Source organism: Halichondria panicea, chromosome 1 (assembly GCF_963675165.1).
Source record: "Halichondria panicea chromosome 1, odHalPani1.1, whole genome shotgun sequence".
Classification (NCBI taxonomy): Eukaryota; Metazoa; Porifera; class Demospongiae; order Suberitida; family Halichondriidae; genus Halichondria; species Halichondria panicea.
The window spans coordinates 2,601,289-2,628,434 of NC_087377.1; the positions used below are offsets into that span (position 1 = coordinate 2,601,289).

At 41.4% G+C, this 27,146-nt stretch overlaps 3 protein-coding genes and 1 long non-coding RNA gene across 6 annotated transcripts; 2 read left to right on the forward strand and 2 right to left on the reverse strand.

Annotated features, from left to right (window-relative positions):
* LOC135331563 (ankyrin repeat, PH and SEC7 domain containing protein secG-like) lies at window positions 1–20,939 on the forward strand. Its single transcript, XM_064526774.1, has 7 exons — window positions 1–146; window positions 415–746; window positions 1,150–1,251; window positions 19,441–19,647; window positions 20,171–20,266; window positions 20,366–20,422; window positions 20,708–20,939. The coding sequence occupies exons 1-7, from the start codon at window positions 124–126 to the stop codon at window positions 20,803–20,805; spliced, it is 915 nt and encodes a 304-aa protein (XP_064382844.1). The 5' UTR covers window positions 1–123; the 3' UTR covers window positions 20,806–20,939.
* LOC135330835 (uncharacterized) lies at window positions 4,416–9,695 on the reverse strand. Its single transcript, XM_064525781.1, has 8 exons — window positions 9,549–9,695; window positions 7,589–8,697; window positions 7,007–7,129; window positions 6,503–6,754; window positions 5,831–5,964; window positions 5,489–5,597; window positions 5,178–5,293; window positions 4,416–4,814 (listed from the first exon to the last, which is right to left on the reverse strand). The coding sequence occupies exons 1-8, from the start codon at window positions 9,651–9,653 to the stop codon at window positions 4,555–4,557; spliced, it is 2,208 nt and encodes a 735-aa protein (XP_064381851.1). The 5' UTR covers window positions 9,654–9,695; the 3' UTR covers window positions 4,416–4,554.
* Window positions 9,952–13,051, reverse strand: LOC135333689 (uncharacterized). The gene is made up of 2 exons (XR_010394023.1): window positions 12,804–13,051; window positions 9,952–12,678 (listed from the first exon to the last, which is right to left on the reverse strand). It is a non-coding gene; the product is annotated as an uncharacterized LOC135333689 (long non-coding RNA).
* LOC135330913 (ankyrin repeat domain-containing protein 6-like) lies at window positions 17,724–27,136 on the forward strand. Of its 3 annotated transcripts, XM_064525893.1 has the most exons (10): window positions 17,724–18,172; window positions 18,233–18,410; window positions 18,472–18,504; window positions 18,580–18,887; window positions 24,675–24,776; window positions 24,895–25,113; window positions 25,222–25,317; window positions 25,379–25,447; window positions 25,550–25,725; window positions 26,201–27,136. In XM_064525893.1, exons 2-10 carry the CDS (start codon window positions 18,379–18,381, stop codon window positions 27,005–27,007), a joined length of 1,842 nt encoding a protein of 613 aa, XP_064381963.1. In that variant the 5' UTR covers window positions 17,724–18,172; window positions 18,233–18,378; the 3' UTR covers window positions 27,008–27,136. The 3 variants fall into 3 exon arrangements, with proteins under 3 accessions (XP_064381963.1, XP_064381970.1, XP_064381979.1); XM_064525900.1 differs by lacking the exons at window positions 17,724–18,172; window positions 18,233–18,410; window positions 18,472–18,504; window positions 18,580–18,887 and adding exons at window positions 23,604–23,750; window positions 23,975–24,288 and having other exon boundaries at window positions 24,654–24,776; XM_064525909.1 differs by lacking the exons at window positions 17,724–18,172; window positions 18,233–18,410; window positions 18,472–18,504; window positions 18,580–18,887 and adding exons at window positions 23,604–23,750; window positions 23,975–24,288.
* Window positions 27,137–27,146: the final 10 nt, after the last annotated feature.

The window sequence follows — 27,146 nt, forward strand, 5'->3', positions numbered from 1 at the left end:
TGCTAGCTTGGAACAAGGCCGCTTTAGAAGACGTACGCTTTCCCTGCGGCTTGGAATCGAGGCAGATGGGGTGGGGCCATCTTATTAAAATGGGAGACTGAGAATAAATACTGAGAACTAGAAATGGCTACTGAACAAGACTTAGGGTGAGTGAACATGTAGACTATAATTACTACTCATGGTAGCACCTTGTGATTGCATGGAGGGAGGCTCATTCCATTAGTAGAGTCAGAATAGGCTATGAATCATAGTACAGTGTTCCACCAGGCTGATCATCATAATTATTATGATCAGAGGTGAAACACTGTACAGCAAAATGACAGCTGGATATGTGCATGGTGTCACTTGTATAAACTATATACACATATCAAGTAATTCTGTATGACTGACCCCCCAACCATCTATTTTGTACAGTAATCAAAACAAGCTAGCTGAGGACTTATACGAGGCTGTAGACAATGATGACGTCACTAAAGTTAGGTCCCTGTTGGGACAGGGGGCAAACCCCAACCACCAGCTCTACTGGAGTGACGAGTGGGTGAGTGACGAGTGGGCGGATAAGAGGCCTCCATTACACTGGGCTTGCTGGAGGGGCTACCTTGAGATTGCGAAGAATCTTGTTACCCATGGAGCTCGTACTGATAAAGGTGGTGGGACGTACAACAAGACTCCACTTCACTATGCGTGCCAGGGAGGTGATAAGGAGATGGTGCAGTACCTGATCCAAGAGCTCAAATGTAGCACTGGTAAGCAGTCGTGTATTAATCAAATAATGTTTCTCCGTATCTAAATTTAAACAGTATAAACCCCACTTGGAGTCTGTATCATAGCAACTGGGTGAGGTTTAACTACCATAATCTCCGCATTCCTCATAAACTCCCTTGCCTTGAGGGAACATAATAATTATGTAGGCCTATAGCGAAAAAATGTTTAGAGATAAATTTGTGTCAAATTTGCTTATATTTTACATAGTAAGCGATGTACGTACGTTAGTACAGTATTACTTATGCTTTTGCGTATGATATATTTTAAAGTTGAAAAATTTCGTGATTTGGTTGAATTACTGTACCTGACCATTTTGTTTCTCCGTTCACCATAATATTTTCTATATTAGTATCTGTGTGATAGTTGAACTCTGTTTCACAACAGATGTGAGGGATAAATATAACATGACTTCTCTTCACTGGGCTTGTGTGAGAGGAAGTAAAGACGTGGTACAGTATCTGGTGGAGGAGAGGAAGATGGATGTTGGTGAGATTTAGTGTGCTCTTGATAGTCTAGCTCTGTATTTGTTCCCATAGCTTCTCCTACTGTTTGTATTTGCTTCTGCCCAGTTGATATTAGACACAGATTCTGTGTAACTACCGTATAACGCGAAATTTTCGAGGCACTTATATTTCGTGGATTGGCCTCTAAAAGCATTTCGTTGCATAATGTTCGCGGAATGACTGCTTACCGGAAGCCACACCTTTAAATCTTTGCACATTATAGCAGATAATTCTAATTAAATAACAATTTTCGTAGACTTGTAGGATTGCTAACCGACGAAATTCGCGAAAATTAAGCCCCTCGAAAATGTTGCGCTATACGGTATTTTGTTTGACTCTGTGTAATGTACAGATGTGAGGGATGATGAGGAACAGTCACCACTGGACAATGCTATGGAGTGTCTTGATGATTGTGAAGGTTGTGTGGATGTTGCCCTCTACCTGATGAGCCGTGGCTGTGCATGTGGTGATGAGGACAAAGCCAGGTTACTCTGTGCAGCATGTTCCCTTGGCAAGCTGGGTGTCGTGAAGGAACTGGTTGAGCAACACAAAGTTGACCCCAACAGTAAGCATTAGTATGTACTTGGTGGAGAAGGCCAACTGTGATATCAGTGAGTACAACACAACCACCATGCAGTGTTATACCTTTGTTTCTACACCCACTCTTGCTCAGGTGCAACTGACTATGATGGCATTACTCTTCTTGACATTGCTACAATGGAGGGTCACACTGAAATTGCTGACTACCTCAAGTCTCTACCACAACAATGTAAGCTCACTAGGATCATGAGTACACAGTGTGGTCCAATACAGCTACTCTCTCTATACAGATGCTGTGACTGGAGACACTGACTCCAGGAGTGACGAGAATGGACCACCACCAACAAAGAAACGAAAAAGTAACTATTATCTCATGTGCACGTACATCTTAATTCATCTCTCGTCCCCGTCTCTCACACCCACACCACACCAACACTTACACACACACACATCCTCCCACACACAGACACACACGCCCAGCAAGTGACTCTGAGAGTGTGTCCTAACTGTAAGGAGAGGTGTCACATCCGCTGCAAGAAATGTCCCGAATGTGAGCACGAGTTCCCTCCTTCCAGTAAGAGCAGGGCCAAACCCGACCAGGATATTGTGAAAAACCCTTCAAACCTACTGCAGATACTACAGAAAAAGGTCACTACACAGTACCAAGAGTATATTAGGCATATGCGGAGAGTAACGTGACTTCCTGTATCTTTCATGGGCTTGGAATTTGCACACTGACCAATCCAAGTGTGGGTGATGTAATCTATCAAGAAAGTAAATTCCAAGTTTGTGACAGATACAGGAAGTCACGTTACTCTCCGCATACATCTGATGTACAGTATTGTGACAGTACATACTTTAAACTGTATTGTACAGCCTTAAAAAATATTAATTTCATCACATCAAACAACCCCCCCCCCCCACACACACACACACACACACACACACACACACACACACACACTACTATCTATTTGTTTCGACTAATGCCTGTTGCTAATTCTAAGAACCAAAATTTGAGGTTAATGTTTGTTGTATGCTTGCTTCAGTTTATTAATAACCACATAGAAGAACCCACATTCCCCAACCCCACTTATCAACTACATGTACCACAAAACACACACACACACACACACACACACACACACACACACACACACACACACACACACACACACACACACACACACACACACACTACTATCTTGACTAATGCCTGTTGCTAATTCTGAGAACCAAGATTTGAGGTTAATGTTTGTTGTATGCTTGCTTCAGTTTAACCACATAGAAGAACCCACATTCCCCAACCCCACTATCAACTACATGTACCACAAAACCTGACCCAGACAATACAGGGTTGTACTTTATACCTAAGCCCCCCTCAGAAGTTTTCTTTTTTAAAAGCCAACTTGAAGTATCACAGCAACCAATATCAAGTCCAAGTTAGAAGATAAGTCTTATAACTCATGTTAGCTTGACCTCAACGTTTTACAGCTTTACAATAATTATTCAGCATGGCCCCAATGTGAACACATGACACGCCCAGTCGCTCATGCCACACCTAATTTAATTTTCACACATCAAACAACCCCCCCCCCCACACACACACACACACACAGGTTGACCAATTGTCTCTGTTAGGATTTGACATTGTCGTACTAGTGCACAGAGATTCAAGCAAATCACATGACACGCCCAGTCGCTCACGCCACACCTACAGGAAGTTTGTGACCCCCGGACTGGCCGAGAGCTTTGTTGAATCTCCTCTGGTGTACGGCAGTTGGAAAGATTTCTGTAGTTCTGACAAGACCTCAACTGGACACGCTCAGAAATCCAAGAACCCACGAAAGAAAAAAGGAGTACAAACGAATACTACTACTACCACTCAGGAAGGGGACAGATCACATGATACGAGTGGAGTTTCGCATGATCAAGACAATGTATCTCAAGACAGCAATGGTCCCAATACTCAATCACAAGCAGCACCAACCTCTACTGACTTGACACCACTCTGGAATACAATATCTTCTCTTCGTCAGCAAATCGATTCCATGCAATCCAGTTTAAATGGCCCGCCCACTCACACGTACCCTCAACACATGTACCCCACAGCTACTGGTCTAATGAACACAGGGCAATCGACCTTTGTACCCGGGGGTGGTCCATTCAACACACCACTCCCCAACCATTTCACTGGACCTTCTTCACACAACTCAATGCTGGGACAGTCATCACGATTTAATCTGAATCCCATGTCCTTCCCAATGTTTCCATTTTCACCTGCTCCAGCAAATTATCGTTTCCCTTCACCGATTACACCGTTAGAGTCGTCTAGGCAACCAATGAACTCTGACCCAAACACTGACTCAATAGATCCGTGAACTTTGCAATAGAATTTGAAGTTATAAAGTCATGTACGTTGTAAAAAATAATTATGCTGTAATTATTTGTTCTGTGCGTACTATACTATAAAATACTTGAATCAATTAAATGACTGTGTATCAATTACATAATAAATAGAAAGTGCTCCCATGGCCATGCATGCGCACATGTATAATTTCGAATTCAAAGAAGGGTATACGAATACGTATACATGTAGTTGTACTATTTCACTGGGATAAAGTTTTATTCGTATACAGGTACAGCAGCAAATTTAAAAGATATAAAAACTTGCACAATAAAGTATTCCGACTAAACAGTACACTATAATTATACTACAACTGCATGTCCATTGCTGCGTATAGATTTAGTCAGGTGACATGATAAGTATCCATGTGATACTCTTGGGGTCCATGGTGACAGTCACCACCGCGTTGTAGCCTCTATCCAACCCATACACTGCCCCCGGACTCTGTCCCTCAGGCAACACGAGTGCTTTGTCAGACAGGCCAGTGTAGTACAGTGGTAGACTGATGTTGCGTGTTATGGCCACTGGAGTGGGGTTGAATATCATGGCTAGACCGCGGTGGTCAAGGTGAGGATTCACGTGCAGCACACAGTCGTAATCTGTGCATGCGTGCAGGGAGAATGTGTATAGCAATACATCATTTACATCAAACTTTTTTAGCTACGCTATAATAATTATTATGATAAGTTGAAAAACATGTGACTCTATAGACAGATATAATTATGTACAGCATGTAATTTTCGTTGGTGAAAATGTTCGTATTCATGAACTATAATTAATTTTTATACCCATATAAATATTCTGTATTTTTGTAGAGCTGACGTCGAGCCTATTGCATGCGGTAGAATCATTTCGTAGTTTTAGTTTTCAATACGACAATTTCCACCATACGAAAATACCACGCTAGATATTTATACGGTACATAATTAATCACTTCTGTTCCCTAGCTCCCATGCACACACCTTGCATGTCTGGTCTCCTCACATGGACTATGTCACTGATCAGAATGTCACGATAGGTCTTGTAGAAACCCACCCACTTCTTCACCAACTGCATAGTTGCATCAGTGTCATACAACCTGCAAGCATGCAGGGAGACCATTAAACCAGACGGTGCATGCATTAGATGTAAAAAATTATGTGTGGTTTTTGACGTAAGTGCGTGACTATCGTGGCAACTATCAGGAAAAAACGCACGTTTGCTACAATAGTCACGCACTCAGCGTGAAAACCATGCACACATCATTTTATATATCCTTACTTTATACACATACCTGGGGCCACGATAACAAGCTGCAACTCCGTAACCAAGGTATTGAGCCAACGCCCACTCATACTCCACTAGGTGCTCAGACAGTGGCTCAAACTGAGCAGCAGAACCACCTGTTAGTATGTGGAGGGGGCGGATACATTATAATTATATAGATTATATATAGCTAATGTGGAACGGAATATGGATAACAAAATTGAAAGCAGACATTGAAAGCTTAGAAAGAGACCTTTTTCAAATAATGTTGTGGCCAGAAATTAAGGATTAATTAATTAAGCGCCTCAAAATTTAAGCGCTATATTTGTATACAGCATGGTATAATCATTACCCTAACATACATACATACCTCCGTGATACACGACCAGTGGTACAAACATCCATCCCTGGGTGGGTATGTAATGGTAGGTATCATCATACATCCCCTGTCTGCTCACACTGAGGTCCTCCCAGCGAGGCAGGCTGTACTGGTTCTCATTATAACTGGAGCAAGAGGGACAAGTATTCAGCATGCATGCATGGTGAGAGGAGAATGCATGGACAATGCAAACAAACAAATTACTGCATAGACCTAATAAATGATGTACACTGACTATAATAATTATTGCAACGTTCTTATACACACAAGAAATAGTGATAAAAATGATGTCCATCTCATGCACTCAAAGTTAACTATAATTATAGAGGGGGGGGACAAGTAAATAATAGCCTGGAACTAACACTACATCAGGTACACTAACTATACAGTACTGCAACGTTCGTAACACAAAAAGCGAGCGATGATCTGAGCACACCACGTACATACATACATGTACTGATTATTGTATAGCTCTATCAAAGAGCTGCTGAATGCATCTTTAGCTTCGAATTCGGACATTTCTAACACAAGTTATGGATATTAAACTAAAAATTGGGCCCAAAATAAATCGCCGATCAAAACGTATGCTATATATATACTATTGAATTGCAATGCATCTCCTCCCCATACAAACAACACATGCAGACATTAATTATATCTCACCCCATTCCAGACTTGCTTCCTCCCCAATAGAAATAGTTGTCAGGTTGGTTGATAAACACGTTCTTTGCTCGTAGCTCAGAATAGAGCTGTGCTTGTAGTCGTGTCTGCCAGTACACGGAGTCACTGGCAGAGGTGTGGTGGGTGTGGTTAGTTGAGCCGCACATTGCACCTCCATATGGTCCATCTGTCTCAAGCATAGAGAGACCAGTTTGGTTGATGAAAGTGAAGATGATGTCATTAATCTTGTCATACCTATACAATGAACAAATACACTAGCTATAATTATTATGACTGTATTTAGAGAGCACACGCACATTAATTTTGCCCTCAAAACCAAAGCAATCTATGTTGTGGCACTATCAACTAAGTGCAACTTGATTAGCTCCGAAAAAAAGCCCATTTCAGAAAAATTCCCTATAATAGAAAATGGAACACACTGTAACAAAAGCAATGATGTATTGTTTATTATAACGTAGTAACAACAGCTGATATAGTTTCACTCACCATCCAGAAGCGAAGCAAGCATCCTGTGTTAGTTGTCCTGATTGTGGGTTGACTACGTCCCACTGGTCCCCCACGTTCCCCCCATATCCCCCGTGACCCCGATCAAGGTCTATCAGATCATACCTGTGTGTGTGTTGTGTGTGTGTATGGTGCATGTGACAGTGTGCATAATTAAAAAAATAAAAAATAATGGTCCCAAGATACTGTAAAGTTGTCTAATACGCACATGTGATACTGATAGGGTGAAAGAAAACTGAGAGTGAAAGGAAGGGGAAGAAAGATGATATAGTGCATGTGGAAGAAAGGGGGAGAGAGTGGGAAACAATGAAAGAAAGAGAGCGGAGGGATAGTGGGAAACAAAGAAAGAAAGAGAGCGGAGGGATAGTGGGAAACAAAGAAAGAAAGAGAGTGGAGGGATAGTGGGAAACAAAGAAAGAAAGAGAGTGGAGGGATAGTGGGAAACAAAGAAAGAAAGAGAGTGGAGGGATAGTGGGAAACAAAGAAAGAAAGAGAGTGGAGGGATAGTGGGAAGAGAGGGCAGGGCGCTCCAGCTAATCAACATACAAAAGTACATACACTTACCCTCCAACTTCAATTCCTTGTGACTTTGCATACTGAATATCTGCAGTGATAGCGTCGATATTAGTCTTGTCCATATCCTCCAGTTTGAAACCAGAACCAAAACTGTAAATATACATCTCAAAACCAACTGCAACCATTTGATCAATAGACTTCTTAAAACCGGTTTTACTGGAATCTGTTCCGTGGAAAAATATTGGATTTTCTTGTGTTTGTGGTGCCAACAATCTCGTCATTTTGTGCCGACTCAGCGCAATCCTCTCGCGATCATAAGAATCCGTAACAAGTTCCAAAACTTTATAAGTATCAAATTGTGATAGCAGTGCTGAATTTATTTTTGAGGATTTCGAAGTGGTTGCAATTTCTACACCTGGTCCGAATGTGTAGGTACAATTGAGAACAGGTTCATCTGCCCCAGGGCTAACGCTACTGCCAGCTGCATCCATACCCCACTGCACTAGGCCACCGTGAGGCACGTTTGCTTCAACATAGAGCCATGATTCTGTTAGGGCTGATGTGTCGTGCTCCCAAGGCTGGGCCTGGGGCGATAAACTCAATGGAACGTACGGTTTTTGAGTACCGATGTATTCGATAACAGTCCGGTCCACTGTAACCGAAGTACTTGCTGCATTTTGAACTGTTAGCCATTTTGCTAAAATAGGTACACCCACATACATCTCGTAGTTCACTGTAACAATTATATTTGCATGAGAAGGTTTCTTCACATCTGCAGGAGGTTTGAAATTAAGCGATAGAGTCATTCCTTTAGGAGGCCAGCTAGCATCTGTTGGGGAATGCCTCAGTCCAGGTTCCCAATGAAATGGTGCAACTGGAGGGGTCTTGGTGTAGCCAGTGTACACAAAAGAGGACTGCAGTACAGTCAGTGTAGAGGTGTTCATGTAAGCGTGAGGTAGGGGGGAGAATAGACCTCCTATTGGGTAATCAATACCGTCTAGCGTTACGTAGCCCTCGGGAAAGATTGTGCGTAGTATGGGCTGTTGTTTTGTTTCACTGCGATAGTCGATTGTCCCGAAGGCAGGGGAGGTTGTAAAGATGCGAGAGATGAGTGTGTTACTGAGTGTGAGTTGATCTCCAGTCACAGTTAGTGTGACCTAATGATAGATAGAGAGAGTGGATCAACCGATGTATATATGCCTGGTACAGGTTATAGTTATACCTGAAAGCAACCAATGCATATATATGCAGGCGTATACACGCCTGCATATAGCCGTAGATATAATAGCCTGTACTAGCTGTAGAGTTATACCTGCATGCATGCATGCATGAAAGCAGGTGCAGTTCCTGATGATCGAGTGTAATGCAATAGCTGATATAAGGGCATGCACCATATATTGTAACAGCTTTGAATTGGATCTTCCCAACACAATAATTATGGCCCGGTATCCATTGTACTTATATTATAGTATTGTCCATGTACTCCTTCGAGCTGGCAGACATAATGTTCTTTGTTAACTCATTTAAAAACAAAACTAATCGCTTCTGCATTACTGATTTCGTCTCAATATCCTGTTCTAACACAAGGTCATCTGACAAGCTCACCCTCCGACACACCAGATCAAGCCACAATCAACACCGTCATTTCTATTTTAACCGTCTGCCCAGACTGTGGAACTGCCTACCGGCCATTGACATGTCTCTATCATCCCGATGCATAAAGACACTGATCAAGCGATTTCTATGGTCCCACTTTGTAACTCATTTCGACCCCTACAACATAATATGTTCCTTTTATTTTCTCTGTCCCTGCAGTAGATGCTCCACAATGCATATGATTAGTGTTCATTTGTGAATCACTTGTTCTCTATAATCTATCTCACACGGCAATCTGACTAGTTTCAGATTAGCCTTCAGCTGTACACTCACTATATTGTCCTGTTTTTTTGTAATCACCTGTATGTATGCTGAGAAACCATAATTATTATTATTATTATATTGTATCTACCTCATCTTTAATGCTGTTGATGAGCCAGTCCCTTGTGTCAGTGGAGTGGGTCTTTACCACCATGCAAAGCAGCGCACATGCAAGGAGTAACTGTACAGCCTCCATAGAGCAAGCTTTGTTTATCTAACAGTTTTTGCAGAAAAAAGGGGGAGGGGCTGGTGCATTGGGAAGATCTGCCCCACTTAGCCTCGATTCCAAGCCGCTCTAAATTGAGAAAGACGGGCTGGGATCGAGGCTATGCAAAAATTTAATGTGGTTTTGCTAGCAGTTGCAATCAAACTGAACAGGCCGGCTGCATAATTATGCAGGCTTGCAGACAAGCTGCAGTATTATATAACATTTGGTTTATAAATCTAGGAAACCACATTAATTTACTCATGGACCCTTGTTTTTCATTGAGACATTGAGCTGACATATTTAATTAATAAACAGTTGTAATGCAATTAACAAGGTTGAGAAAGTAAGAGAAAAAGCTACAAAAAAAAAAAAAGAAAGTGAGTTGAGGTGGAATGTTGTCAGAGTAAAATAAAAATACACAGCAAATTGTACATAATTCTTGCATGCAATTGAACTTTCCTTCATCGCTGCAGTAAAATGTACGAAAAATATATTATGGCAGTTTTATTGTTACCTGATCTGTTGAATAATTAGTGTGTGACGCTTTCCAAGCTACCCAGGAGGTACGCCACAGAGCTCGTTCATATTATAGTGATTCGGCCCATATAGGACCCCCTATACACTCTCACATCCCAGGGAGCATGCAGGGGGTGCACGGACCCCCCGCAGCCAGATCCACACAGAAAGAGAGCAGGAGGCGCACGACCCCCCGCAGCCAGACCCACACAGAAAGAGAGCAGGGGGTGCACGACCCCCCGCATCCAGATCCACACAGAAAGAGAGCAGGGGGCGCACGACGATTTGAAAAGAATAATAGGCTGTTTACGTGATCATATTAAAAAGAATAGCATAATAGGAGCTAGGTAATATCTCGAGCATAATCTACCAACCTCTACGTACTTGTAAGGTATATACGTACGTACAGCGTTTACTTCCCATATTGAACTGCTCTAATCCTATTTAAAATAAAACGCTCTACGAACCTCCCTAGCCCTAGCCTAGCCTAGACTGGAAACCACTCCCTTCGCTCTGGGCTCTGGGGACTGGCAAGTTGCCGTATTGAGAGTTGTCCCGTTGGAATGCAATTAGAACAAACCACAAAAATGAGTAATGCGTGGGTGATATTATTTCATCCTCGATAACAGACCGCCAGTGATGTACTTATACTCGAGGCCGATCATATTTTTGTCAGTAATACAGTCATGTAGTTAGCGTGTGGGCGGTGGCACGTGAGTATTTGTGACGTTTACATTCTTGTGGCTGCGTGACATTCTTCACGCACTGGGACAACTCTCAACACGGCAGCTTGCCAGTCCCTTTCTCCCGAGAGAAGGGGACTGGTTTCCAGTCTAAGCCTAGCCCTGAGGCTCAGGCATATAAGATACAGTAACCCACCAGCGCAGCCAGAGAGAGAGAGAGAGAGAGACAGGTCCACCAGCGAGAGAGTCGAGTGTGAGCAGCGCAGTTGAGCAGCGCAGTTGAGCAGTCCAAGTGCAAGTGTAGAAATGCTCGAATAATTGCCCAACTGACTCTTTTATTATCTCCACAACAGGCGAAGGCAGGTTTTTTGTTTTGCAGCACCAATCAGATTGCAGAATGCTTACGTAATAGCTATCGGTTCGCTTCCCAACTCCTCCCCTTCTCTGAGCTCTGCGGTTAGAGGCGGCCAGGATTCGGAATTCCAAGATGATAATAATCTCTGAAAGGGGCAAGGCTACGGTGGCCCTGAGCGCTACACTCTAGTTGGTAGTTCATACTTGATAGTTCAAATGCGTAGTTGGTAGTTAGCAGTTGCTACTTGATAGTTCAAATGCGTAGTTGGTAGTTCGCAGTTGCTACTAACTTGATAGTTCAAACACGTAGTTGGCAGTTGGCAGTTGGTAGTTCGCAGTTGGGAGTTGGTAGTTGCATGGTAGTTGGCAGTTGGTAGTTGGGAGTTGGTAGTTGGCTATGGTGGCCCTGAGCGCTACTCTAGTTGGTAGTTCATACTTGATAGTTCAAACGCGTAGTTGCTACTTGATAGTTCAAATACGTAGTTGGTAGTTCGCAGTTGCTACTTGATAGTTCAGTTGGCAGTTGGCAGTTGGTAGTTGGCAGTTGGCAGTTGGTAGTTGGCAGTTGGGAGTTGGCAGTTGGCAGTTGGGAGTTGGTAGTTGGGAGTTGGTAGTTGGTAGTTGGTAGTTGGCAGTTGGTAGTTGGCAGTTGGGAGTTGGTAGTTGGGAGTTGGTAGTTGGTAGTTGGCAGTTGGGAGTTGGTAGTTGGCAGTTCGTAACCTTTAAACTTTGCAACAATAATTAGCCTGCTTTTAAATTATGATAGGCACAGATATCTAGCTGGCCTAAGACAGCAATATTAGAATCTTATATGTACACATCTAGGTAGGGAGATCATTTCAAGTCTAATCCTCATGTACCTATATTCCCAGATCCCAGCAGGGAGGGGGGAATTATAGAAACAGGTTTTGCATGGCACTTTTAGATTCTATTGAGGCTATTTAAAGTTATGGTTAAAAGATTAGAGGCAGTGCAAAGATATATCTATATACAACCATAGATACACGAAAGAAAGGGATAGGCAACGCCCCACGTGATGCTAGGTAAATGCAGTGTGTGGCGTCACACCCTCTGGTTGGAGGCGAGTTGCGCTCAAGAAAGTACACAATGATCCCTATATCTGCTTATTTTTCTCGTAGGGGGCCTAAAAGAGAAATTCAAAACAATCAGGCATCATGCACACATAGACCCAGCACTACTGATAGCTACAGTTGCTATGTTAGTGCCGAGTTTTCTTTTATTCAGCTTGATTTGTGTGAAAAAACACCGATTTGTCAGTTTATGTACCTATATCTCCAATATGAAATAATTTTATAACATGTACGTTTCACAGAATTAAAGTGTGTTTATAACTGCATGGAACAAAGCATATTTTCCAGCTCTCAATGCAGTGAAGTAGTAGCAGCACCATGAAACGCTTGTCCGAAGTCCAGAAAGTTTGCGTACCTCTCCTGCTCTTACTGTACATGGTAATGTAGTTTGAAGTACTCTAAGACACAGTTTAGGTATTAGAAAGTGGAACACAAGTATCTTTATCTGTATTGTGTGATCGAAGAGATGGCATTTGAAGGACTTGGGAACATACCTGTTATGGTTTGTAGAGTGTACTGACACCCCCCTTTGGAGCTCACTTTCTCATCACTTTGCATATAGTAGCTCTAAAAGATTAATAGCCTATGTCTAAGTGTATCTGGTGTCTCCTCAAGAGCACAGTTTGCTATAATACTATAAGGCCACTCCAAGTGATACTCTGGTTTCTGGTCCACCGCCCGCATCAGATTTTATTCTTGGATTTCTATCTCATTATTGGATTTCTATCCCATTATTTCTACTACGCATGCGCAAAAAAAAAAGTCCATGCGGTACAAAATAGTGTGATAATGATATTCATTTGCAAAATAATGAGTTCATAAGGTGAAATTGATAATGACATAATGAGAAAAGCCGCCCGCCTGCATGCATTAGAAAAACTTTAGGACCAGAAACCAGAGTGTCACTTGGAGTGGCCTAAACTATTAATATCTTTACTGACATTTTGAGTGCACACACCCCTTTTTGCTCATTACACGCCCCTTTTTAGCAACTCGCCTCATCCAACAGAAGTGCTGGGTGTTGCCTATCCCTTTCTTTGTATCTATGATACAACATTTGCTAACTGCAAAGTTTAAAGGTCACGAACTCCCAACTGCCAACTCCCAACTGCGAACTACCAACTACCAACTGCCAACTGCGAACTACCAACTACCAACTGCCAACTGCGAACTACCAACTACCAACTGCCAACTGCGAACTGCGAACTCCCAACTGCCAACTGCCAACTATCAACTGGAGTAGCACTCAGGGCCACCGTAGTTGGCAGTTGGCAGTTGGTAGTTGGCAGTTGGGAGTTGGTAGTTGGCAGTTCGTAACCTTTAAACTTTGCAACAATAATTAGCCTGCTTTTAAATTATGATACTGACACCAATAGATATCTAGCTGGCCTAAGACGGCAATATTAATCTTATATGTACACATCTAGGTAGGGAGATCATTTCAAGTCTAATCCTCATGTACCTATATTCCCAGATCCAGCAGCAGGGAGGGGGGAATTATAGAAACAGGTTTTGCATGGCACTTTTAGATTCTATATATTGAGGCTATTTAAGAACACACATACCCAAGATTAAGTGTTTTAATCTGCGTGCCAAGTAGCCTCGATTCAAGGCCGATTAAAATACGGATTGCAGGGGTGATAGTGCGCATGCACTTCAAATTACCCAGTATGGGTAATCGTACCACGAACGTAAAACCTTAGTAAATTATCCAGAAATTAGTCCGTTTACTAAGAATATGTTCCGTTGTGGAGACCTAAATTAATAAAGGATATCAAGTCACTAGAAAAAGTGCAACGCAGAGCCACAAAATATATCCTTAATGATTATGTATCAGACTACGCAAGACTCTGCAAATTAAAGTTATTGCCCCTCATGAGATGGTTTGAACTGCAAGATATCATGTTTATTGTGAAATGTATGCAGCAGCAGTCGGACGATATAAGAGAACTAGTATCTTTCACTTCATCCAAAACCAGGGCAGGCTGCTCAGGCCATTCCCTTCAAATTAAATTTGCTAGAAATAACTATTCAAGACACTTCTACTTCATTACTTCATTAGAATTGCAAAAGTATGGAATAAATTGCCGTCGAATTTAATAAATCTAGATTCATCTCTATAGGAACAATCAAGAAAAAGACTTCGGACTTTTTAGTGTCAGATTTTCTAGAAAACTTTGACACAAATAACTTATGTTCATTTCATATGGTTTGCCCATGCTCTAAATGTCATATATAGGATCCTCTGTTAACTATACTTATCACTCTATAGATTATATAATCAGAGATACAAAAGAAAGGGGATTGGAAACGACCGCCCACGCCCTATGTAAAAGGACTGACATCCGGTGAAGCCAGAGATACAAAAGAAAGGGGATTGGAAACGACCGCCCACGCCCTATGTAAAAGGACTGACATCCGGTGAAGCACTCCGTGTAATTATTGCGCTCGCAAATAATTACATGGAAAAGTTTTATATCCCTGGTTTCTAGCTCTCCTATCCACTAGAGATCACTCAGGGCCTGGGAGATACTTGAGAGAAGTAAGCTTATACCACTGACAAGCTCTAAGTCCGTTGTCTTTACTCTGTTTCCAATTTTTTTGAGTTTAGCTTGAATTACTCTATGTCAACTTTTCTCTGTCCCTCCTGTGAAGTCAAAACAGCAAAGGACATTGCTTGACTTGGTTATTATGTATCTAAGTGCTACATAGAATGGCTTCATGCTATAGATAAGCTGTACTGTTCATAAACGTTTGCAGTATAGTCCTTCAAACTGCTTTAGTATACTTTTAGACACGCCACGGGCCTGTCCCTCCTACGACTTCATAGTAAAGGCTATTTCTTCTTGCATAGCATTTATTTGTCTAGTAATAGTGGCTGCATGGCTTAGTCGACTTTTTAGAGCTAAATTCTCTTTACTTTTTAGAAAAATCAACATTAAAAATGATCAATTTCACTGTTTCTATGTACAGCACATTGTAGAGCAGTCAAGACTGGTAATGAGCATGCTGACTATAAATATAATCCTTTGTAGTTTTAGCCACGCCCTATAACGCGGAATGCTTCACACAAAAATTTCGAAAAAATTTCGTTTCCAATCCCCTTTCTTTTGTATCTCTGGTGAAGCACTCCGTGTAATTATTGCGCTCGCAAATAATTACATGGAGGACTGCGCTATCCCTGGTTTCTAGCTCTCCTATCCACTAGAGATCACTCAGGGCCTGGGAGATACTTGAGAGAAGTAAGCTTATACCACTGACAAGCTCTAAGTCCGTTGTCTTTACTCTGTTTCCAATTTTTTTGAGTTTAGCTTGAATTACTCTATGTCAACTTTTCTCTGTCCCTCCTGTGAAGTCAAAACAGCAAAGGACATTGCTTGACTTGGTTATTATGTATCTAAGTGCTACATAGAATGGCTTTATGCTATAAACAAGCTGTACTGTTCATAAACGTTTGCAGTATAGTCCTTCAAACTGCTTTAGTATACTTTTAGACACACCACGGGCCTGTCCCTCCTACGACTTCATAGTAAAGGCTATTTCTTCTTGCATAGCATTTATTTGTCTAGTAATAGTGGCTGCATGGCTTAGTCGACTTTTTAGAGCTAAATTCTCTTTACTTTTTAGAAAAATCAACATTAAAAATGATCAATTTCACTGTTTCTACACATAGTAGAGCAGTCAAGACAGGTAATGAGCATGCTGACTATAAATATAATCCTTTGTAGTTTTAGCCACGCCCTATAACGCGGAATGCTTCACGCAAAAATTTCGAAAAAATTTCGTTTCCAATCCCCTTTCTTTTGTATCTCTGATATAATATACATCAGCTGCTCCAATGTTGGAGTAAGTCTGTCAGCTATTTCCTCTCACCCAATAATTTTCACTTAATTTCTTTTGTGCATAGCTGTAAAGTTCACATAATAATAATAAAAAATAATAAATTACAAAGAGTTTTACTAACAAATTTACTATTGAATCCACCCACGCCCAAACAGTGGTTACCAGGCCCTCTAGTGAGAGGGGCTGGGACTGAGGCTAAGCTAGATCTAGCTACAGTTGGTGGCTAGCTAGCTAGCTAGACGTAATAGCAAGGTTTGTAGATCCAGTAACTGATGCAAAGGAGAAGGAGATAAGATCTAAAGCTATCTGGACTGACTGGGCATGTTCTCGACTTATTTCTCCTGCTGACCAACAGTCCCGATCCCACTACTGGATATGCCTCCAGCTGATCTGGCTTACTGGCCGGATGGGAAACTTTGTGCGCAAACTATATGGCAATGAGTATCTGGTTTGCTCTTTTGGAAAGCTATGATATTCGAAGCACCTTTGATAAACGATTATATGGATCTGGCTTAGGTACAGGTGTACATACATCTTCGAAACAAGCTGAGCCTATTTCTCCAGACGAAAAAGCGATGCTATGGTCAAGTCAGCAATTTGGTACACATGAAACAAGTCGAAACAATAACATTCAACTTTCTAATACTTTTCAGCTTTGCTTGTGTACATATTCAATCTGCTTGTATTATTATTATAATTATGATGACATTCAGATTCAATCTGCTTAAAGCACACTTAATTAAGTGTGGATTAAGTTATGTAATCCATGGTCACCTGACTACTTTCAGATAAGCTGATTGGCTGGAGATCATTAGCCTCGAATCCAGGCCGATTAAAATACGGCCTGGTACCTATTGCATGTGTAATTAATTATAGGCGTGGCCGTCCACGCCCATGTACTATCTGAAGCTTTTATAGCCTAGCTAGCTAGCTAGCTGTGGCCTTCTCTATGGTGTTGTGTTGAGAAGGCTTGCACACGAAGCCAAAAGAGGCTCTCATCTACCTCTATGATGGTTGGATGGTCGTGATGTTTTGAACTGGGTTTCTGACAGACTATGGCAAGTCTTTGACTTTGTGCTTCCAACTGCAACCATAGGACCATTGTAGAGGTAGATGTGAGCCTCTTCTGGTTTCATAATAGTGTGCAAACCTTCTCGACAACACAATAGAGAATATAAGCCACAGCTTCACAGGAGAGAGAGTTTAAAGTGTTTCTGACAGACTATGGCAAGTCTTTGACTTTGTGCTTCCAACTGCCACCATAGGACCATCGTAGAGAGCCTCTTCTGGCTTTAGACAAGTGTGTAAGCCTTCTTGACAACACAATAGAGGGCATAAAGCCACAGGAGACAAGTATTTGTTAAAAATAATACGGAAAGAACTAGTAAACAAACTAGTTTACGGTATAATTTTACAAAGGTTTACTAACGTGAACGAATTCCCCAGATTCTGGGGAACTCAGTTTGCGCATGTGCACATCACCCATGTAATAAAGACCAGGCCGTATTTTAATCGGCCTGGTCTCGAGACTAGGAGATCATGTGACAGCACTAAGTTATGGTTAAAAGCAGAGGAGGTACGACACGCGGTTAAGCTCACGTGGCTGCTATTTCTTGATTGAAGGCAAGAAAGACAAAGAAGTCGTTAAAAATGCATTCCAATGACGACATTCAACTGGTGGCAAGTAAGCGCCATAAAGAGACAAGTTTAGAGCATAAAACTCAGTGAATTTGTTGCTGGCTAGTAGCTAGAGTTTTACAAGTAGAGATTAGATTTGTTGTAAGAACCAAGGCTCAGATGTTTGCAGTGATCCTATCCTGAATGCAGGCACAGAATACTTATTGAATACTCTAAAACAGAATTACACTAAAAACAATAATATCTCAAAATCTAAGTGGTGGTTGAAACTGGTTGAAAAGCTATTTCACATCAGTATAAGCCCAGCAATCAACAATCCTGATCTTAGAAACGTCAAGTGTATTTTTTGAAAGATACACGCCAAACCAAATCCACTATCAAAGTACACAGTCTTGAATGATATTATTCATGCACAAGTTAATGAGATTCATAATCCTTTTAGCTGGTCATGTGACCGTGTCGTACGTACCTCCTCTGGGTTAAAAGATTAACATTTGCCAACTGCCAACTACCAACTGGAGTAGCACTCAGGGCCACCGTACGAGGCTGATCTGCAGCTCAGCTAGCGCTATCGGGAGTACATGCACCATGGACCCAAGTCAACAAGACTCTGAGCTACAGTAAGTATAACGGTGTCATGACACTATAAAAGTTGCAGATTTATTTGTAACCTTCTGGCAGAAGTTCTGCGCTGCACGTACGTATATTCTTCAAGTAAGTAGGTCTATGTGACTGAGTGACACCCTACCTATATCTACTACCGGTATTTTTGGACATATTTGTGTACAGTGCTCAAAAGAAGCTAGCCAAGGACTTATCTGAGGCTGTAGTCAACTATGATGTCATTAAAGTGAGATCTTTGTTGGGAAAGGGGGCGGATCCTAACCACCAGCTCTACTGGAGTGACGAGTGGGCGGAGCTGCCTCCATTACACTTTGCTTGTCAGAAGGGCAACCTTGAGATTGTGAAGATACTTGCTACCCATGGAGCTCATATTGATAAAGGTGATGGGAAGCTGAACAGAGTTCCACTGCACTATGCATCCAGGAGGGTTGAGGTGGTGAAATACCTGATCCAAGAGCTCAAATGTAGCACTGGTAAGTAATCAATTTTGTGTCTTCAGTTGGCAAATAATTGTTTCCTTGAGCTCAATCAGTTACATAATTAGTCTGTTCCCAACTTCCCATGCATGCACAACAGATTTGAGGGATAAACGCAGCAGAACTCTTCTTCACTTGGCTTGTATCGAGGGAAGTAGAGACGTGATACAGTATCTGGTGGAGGAGCTGAAGATGGATGTTGGTGAGTTTAATTAACTGTTACTATAATTATAGTCTTGGTTGAATGTTCTAATGCACGTATATACCCTGATCTCCTATATACACTGTAATTTATAACAGTATGTCATTGATTCTGTCCAGTTGATTAGACAACTGGCATATTAATGAGATTACCACTATCGATATTTTGCGGGTGAAAAATGAATCTAACTATTGCGTTCTGGCAAGGATCATTAGTAGGTTTGCGGATTTTATTGTTGCGATTCAATCAAGCATAGCAAATTTCGCAAGTGCTTGATGCTCGCAAAACATTCTATATTAATACGGTATTCAGTATTGTGTCCAGACTGCCTGCAATGTATATGTACAGATGTGAGAGATGATGAGGGAAAGTCCCCAATGGACAGAGCAGTATTAGGCGTGTATGACAGCTGTGTGAATGTTGCCCTCTACCTGATGAGCCGTGGCTATGCATGTAGTGATGAGGACAAAGCCAATTTACTGTGTGGAGTATGTTGGACTGGCAGGCTGGATATGGTGGAGGAACTGGTCGAACATCACAAAGTTGACCCAGAGAGTGAGTGTGATGATCTTCCATGAATATTGTGTTTAGGCACAACGTGTATGTATACTAGAATATTTTGCTGGTGAAAAACCTGAAAATGAGCCATTTATCAAAAAAGTTGACCTTTTGCGATCACATTCTGGAATGCATTTAATTGTTGCGAATTAATCAGCCCTCGCAAAGTTTGTTGCTCGCAAAACATTCTAGGTAATTAAAAGGAAATTTCCTATGCCGCCTATATATACACTGAAGTGCGATGAGCACACTTAATAGTTTCTTGCCTCTAATAATTTTATACTAATGGAGCAATTTAATACTTATGATTTTGCAAAAATGATCTCAGATTTCCATCCCTTATTTGGCATGTATTATATCTACGGGCATGCGGCTAGTGAATCCATTGCAGCTTTGATAATTGATTGCACTTTAGTATGCATCACTGTGCATGCTTATAATAATTATAGTGGTATACAAGCCAGCTGAAAGTTACACCACAACTCCCGGTGTATAATTGTGTATACTTGTGCATGTTCAGATGCAACTGACCGTGCTGGCTGGACTCCTCTTAGAAGAGCTAAAGAGAGTGGTCACTTTGTAATCGTTGACTACTTCAAGTCTCTATCACAACAATGTAAGCTCGCTATATACACTAGTCTAACAGTCGTTACTGCATGTACTGGTGTGGCCCAATGTAATTATACTCCCTCTTCTATTACACATGCACGTACAGCTTCTGTGAGTAACTGGAGGCAGGAGAATGGACCACCACCAACAAAGAAACGAAAAGGTGATTAATTTTAGTATAGGAAATAATAGTAGGCGGGTATTAGCAATTTTAGCGTTTTCAAATTTTCTCTGCTTTTAGGGTTCAATTCACTAATTGGCAGATTTGTACTTTTAGTACAATGAAAAAAGGGCTAGCTTGCTTAGCATACTCTCAAAAGTAAATTGATATAGATTATTCATAAAATTAATCTGACAAGTTAGACTTAGGACCTGTTTATTTTAGCCCCCATAATTTAATTTCATACCGTTATTATGAGCCCCCCTCAAACACCCACACACCTCACAGCTGCCCAGAAAGTGTGTCCTAGCTGTGAGGAGAGCTGTCACATCCGCTACAAGAAATGTCCCGAATGTGAGCACAAGTTCCCTCACTCAAGGACATAATGATAGAATCGAAAATATTGTAACTAATTAGTGGTACTGTACTTATAATTATTCGTTTACCGAATTACATGTACATGCGTGTATATATAGTGGATTATTTTCGTATGATGGAAATTTTCAATTCTGATTTAAAACTACGAAAAATAAAAGTATTCTACAGCACCACAATACGTACACATTATTCAACATAAATCCCCTGATATTTGCATGCAGTTCATTATAATTATAATATTAAATTATAGCATACATGAATATATATACTAACTATACCCGCTATTATGCATGTATGATAATTTTATAGCATATAATTTATAGTTTCATGTAATTGCTCAGTGTTAAAAAATAATTATTAATTTTAATGTTCAAAAATAATTATAGCAGTAAAAAATGCAATGATTTGTATAATTTTGAGTGGGTTAAAAAAATTGTCTGAAATTATTAATGCAAAAATTCTTGTTCAGTGACATGGTTTCCATGGTGATAAATGTTCCAGTAGCTCATGTTTCCTTGGTAACGGGGACCCATGCTTGTTTGCGCTTCTCCTTTTTGACAATGTCTTCAATTTGTCCCATAAGAGTGTCCATGTAGATCAGGAATAAGATGTGCTTGATACCTCCATTCATGAGGCAGTGATTAAACCTGGGTAACAAATGTGGAACACATCGTACATGCAATTGATCGAGACATGAGCAAAGAAATGGCAAACTATTACAACACGTCTACATTGCATGGGCTAACTTTGTGGAGGAGGCTAATCACATAATTATTAATAGGTTGCCTAGCTCGCTCTATAAGCCTAGAATTATATGAATTGTTTGTAATTAAACAATAGTTACAATTAACACATACAAAGTCATACATTAGGCAGTACAGTACCTATAGTTTGTATACAGGGCATCATCATTGACACCGCAGGCAACCTTCATCCAGCCTGGGACTAATGCAAGGAATAGTTATACCAAGAAGCACCCCTCATGTTTCAGCAGCTCAGAGTGTTGCTGTCTTGACTGAAAGTAGAGGTATTTAATGTCTGAGTAGGGGAAGTCCCTGCATAGGAAAGAATAAAGAAGTTTGTTTTACCACAATAATGTAGATCTATAGTTGTAAGGGGAGAAATTGACAGAGCAATACCTTGTGTGTTTGAACAAAGTTAAGCTTCAATGGAGAGACAAGACTCAGAGTGAGTGAACATGTAGACTATAACTAACCTGACTCTAGTGCCACCTTTCATTGCATAGACCACTGCCTGAATGTTGAGAGGAGAGACAGGATGATAATGGACGTACCTTCTATGTAGACCAAACATCCAGACGCACACAATGGCATCAAACAATCAGTGAACGGGACATACGGCAAAGGTGTGTGCACCTGGGGATTGTTAGGAGGCACTTGACAACTGTTTAGCTTATAACAGCAGCTTCATAAAATAATGTCAAGTATCGATCTCTTATAATTACTATTTTATAATCATTACCTATAGCTACTAAAATTAATATAACGCCTTTTAGGACATAATTATAATTACCTCGTAATTATTGCATCAATTCTCGTTTGCCTCGAATATACGAATATATAATTCCTATTAATTTAATGTGAAGTTTTTCATTATAGCTAGAGGGCCACTTGTGTAAGTGTGTGCATTGCATTAACTACCGTATAGCGGGTGATTTTCGAGGGGTAAAATATTCGTTATTTCCGTGGGCAAACTGACCTCCACCCTACATGAAAACAGTTTACCGGAACGCATGCCAGGCAGTACAGGCAATAACATCAACCGACATTTTTACAGACGAAAATCAACGTTTTCGATTTGTCGCATGGATTTTTACCCCACGAGTAGTACCCACTATCTATCATCTATCATAATTATTCGAAAGTCTTCAGTCTTAAAAAGTACATTATTTTGACTCTTGTCCATTCCTCATTACACGCGTTGTGTGGCTTGCATCATTAAATAATGGTATGTGCATTTTCAGAATAGTTTGTTGTATGCAGCTTGTCACACACTTTCTAACCCCAAGATGGCTTGTATAATAAGATGCACACTCGTCATTTATTTTTGTTACAATATTTTCTTAAGCATTGCCTGTGATCTAATATTGACTTGTGTACAGGATCATCCTCAGAGAAGGATACCAGCAATGGAGACCAGCCGATTGTTCTGACTGGAGCGGATATTAATACAATTTGTGAGAGTCTGAAAACTGCCACCTATAATTGGTTTGATTTAGGACTGGCTCTCGGAGTGAAGAGGAATGATTTGGAAGACATTGAAGATGCATACCGCCATAACCAACGCCGCCTAATGAAGATGGTAACCAAGCGTCTTGAAGTCACTGATCCAGAACATCCGATGACATGGCCTTACATATGTGAATGTCTAAGGAGGCCTACTGTTGAGCGTAACGATGTAGCCGAGGAAATTGAAGACAAATATGTGAGGACAGCAACTGCAGTTCCTCATAGTGCCACCAACTGATCATGAGAACCTGACAAGGTATGTTTGCACTATTAATGTAAATCTGATCCATATTTTCATTGCATACAATATTTTGTTGCAGAGCTTATAAGACTCTAGTTGATTGTGCTGCTCATGTTTTCATACAGATATACTGGAAGGGGACGAATGAAGATCGCAAGTGAAGAATCATGCAATCAATAATTACAATGACTCTTTGCTGACTGTATACATTATAAAGTATGATCATGAGTTACTGACATTTACAAGGTTGAGCTGTGAGATTCAATTTCTAGCTTTCTAGTTTAGTGACCCTTTTCCATTGTTCCTGGTACAGGAGTTGCTAGCTTGGAACAAGGCCGCTTTAGAAGACGTACGCTTTCCCTGCGGCTTGGAATCGAGGCAGATGGGGTGGGGCCATCTTATTAAAATGGGAGACTGAGAATAAATACTGAGAACTAGAAATGGCTACTGAACAAGACTTAGGGTGAGTGAACATGTAGACTATAATTACTACTCATGGTAGCACCTTGTGATTGCATGGAGGGAGGCTCATTCCATTAGTAGAGTCAGAGTAGGCTATGATCAGAGGTGGAACACTGTACAGCAAAGTGACAGCTGGATATGTGCATGGTGTCACTTGTATAAACTATATACACACATCAAGTAATTCTCTGTATGACTGACCCCCCAACCATCTATTTTGTACAGTGCTCAAAAGAAGCTAGCCGAGGACTTATACGAGGCTGTAAACAAACGTGACGTCGTCAAAGTTAGGTCTCTGTTGGGACAGGGGGCAGACCCCAACCACCAGCTCTACTGGAGTGACGAGTGGGGATACAAGGATCCTCCATTACACTTTGCTTGTTATCGGGGCTACCTTGAGATTGCGAAGACACTTGTTACCCATGGAGCTCGTACTGATAAAGGTGGTGGGATGGACAAGACTCCACTTCACTGGGCATGCCGGGGAGGTAATAAAGAGATGGTGCAGTACCTGATTCAAGAGCTCAAATGTAGCACTGGTAAGCAGTCGTGTATTAATAAACTAATGTTTCTCTGTATCTAAATTTAAACAGTATAAACCTGTCTGTATCATAGCAACTGGGTGAGGTTTAACTACCATAATCTCCGCATTCCTCATAAACTCCCTTGCCTTGAGGGAACATAATAATTATGTAGGCCTATAGCGAAAAAATGTTTAGAGATAAATTTGTGTTAAATTTTGCTTATATTTTAACATTTGCGATGTACGCACGTTAGTACAGTATTACTTATGCTTTTGCGTATGATATATTTACAGTCGAAAAATTGTCGTGATTTGGTTGAATTACTGTACTTGACCATTTTGTTTCTCCTTTCACCATAATAATTAGTATCTGTGTGATAGTTGAACTCTGTTCCACAACAGACATGAGGGATAAGGATAACATGACTCCTCTTCAACGGGCTTGTATGTGGGGAAAGAAAGACGTGGTACAGTATCTGGTGGAGGAGAGGAAGATGGATGTTGGTGAGATTTAGTGTGCTCTTGATAGTCTAGCTCTGTATTGCTAACCCACAAAATCCGCGAAAATTAAGCCCCGCGAAAATTTTATACGGTATTTTGTTTGACTATGTGTAATGTACAGATGTGAGGGATAATCAGGGACAGTCACCACTGGACAATGTTCTGGAGGGTCTTGATGATTCGTATCTTGAAGGCTGTGTGGATGTTGCCCTCTACCTGATGAGCCGTGGCTGTGCATGTGGTGACGAGGACAAAGCCAGGTTACTGTGTGTAGCATGTGACTTTGGCAAGCTGGGTGTCGTGAAGGAACTTGTTGAGCAATACAAAGTTGACCCCAACAGTAAGTATTAGTATGTACTTGGTGGAGAAGGCCAACTGTGATATCAGTGAGTACAACACAACCACCATGCAGTGTTATACCTTTGTTTCTACACCCACTCTTGCTCAGGTGTAACTGACGATTATGGCGAGACTCCTCTTGACCTTGCTACACAGGAGGGTCACACTGAAATTGCTGACTACCTCAAGTCTCTACCACAACAATGTAAGCTCACTAGGATCATGAGTACACAGTGTGGTCCAATACAGCTACTCTCTCTATACAGCTGCTGTGACTGGAGACACTGACTCCAGGAGTGACGAGAATGGACCACCACCTACAAAGAAACAAAAAAGTAACTTATCCTATGTGCACGTACATCTTAATTCATCTCTACCATTTATACGTCTCCGTCCCACACACACACACACACACTCACACACACACAACCACACAGGTGCCCAGCAAGTGACTCTGAGAGTGTGTCCTAACTGTGAGAAGAGCTGTCACATCCGCTGCAAGAAATGTCCCGAATGTGAGCACGAGTTCCCTCCTTCCAGTAAGAGCAGGGCCAAACCCGACCAGGATATTGTGAAAAACCCTTCAAACCTACTGCAGATACTACAGAAAAAGGTCACTACACAGTACTAAGAGTATATTAGGCATATACGGAGAGTAACGTGACTTCCTGTATCTTTCATGGGCTTGGAATTTGCACACTGACCAATCCTAGCGTGGGTGATGTAATCTATCAAGAAAGTAGATTACATCACCCACGCTAGGATTGGTCAGTGTGCAAATGCCAAGCTTGTGACAGATACAGGAAATCACGTTACTCTCCGCATACATCTGATGTACAGTATTCTGACAGTACATACTTTATACTGTTAATATTGTATTGTACAGCCTTAAAAAATATTAATTTCACCACATCAAACAACCCCCCCCACACACACACACACACACACACACACACACACACACACACACACACACACACACACACGCACACACACACACACACGCACACACACATGCACGCGCACACACACACACACACACACACACACACACACACACACACACACACACACACACACACACACAGGTGGACCAACTGTCTCTGTTAGGATTTGACATTGTCGTACTAGTGCACAGAGATTCAAGCAAATCACATGACTCCTCTTCCACGTCACATGACACGCCCAGTCGCTCACGCCACACCTACAGGAAGTTTGTCACCTCCGGACTGGCCGAGAGCTTTGTTGAATCTCCTCTGGTGTACGGCAGTTGGAAAGATTTCTGTAGTTCTGACAAGACCTCAACTGGACACGCTCAGAAATCCAAGAACCCACGAAAGAAAAAAGGAGTACAAACGAATACTACTACTACCACTCAGGAGGGGGACAGATCACATGATACGAGTGGAGTGTCACATGATCAAGACAATGTATCTCAAGACAGCAATGGTGCCAATACTCAATCACAAGCAGCACAAAGCTCTACTGCTCCACTCTCTGTTAGTGACTTGACACCACTCTGGAATACAATATCTTCTCTCCGTCAGCAAATCGATTCCATGCAGTCCAGTCTAAATGCCCCTCCCACTCACGCGTACCCTCAACACATGTACCCCCCAGCTACTGGTTTAATGAACACAGGGCAATCAACCTTTGTACCCGTGCCGGGGGGTGGTCTATTCAATACACCACTCCCCAACCATTTCACTGGACCTTCTTCACACAACTCAATGCTGGGACAGTCATCACGATTTAATGTGAATCCCATGTCCTTCCCAATGTTTCCATTTTCACCTGCTCCAGCAAATTATCGTTTCCCTTCATCGATTACACCGTTAGAGTCGTCTAGGCAACCAATGAACTCTGACCCAAACACTGACTCAATAGATCCGTGAACACTTTGCAATAGAATTTGAAGTTATAATTAAAGTCATGTTGTAAAAAATAATTAGTAATTATTTGTTCTGTACGTACTACGTCATGTACTTTCAAAGCAAATCAAATTAAATTATCATAAATAGAAAGTGCTCCCAT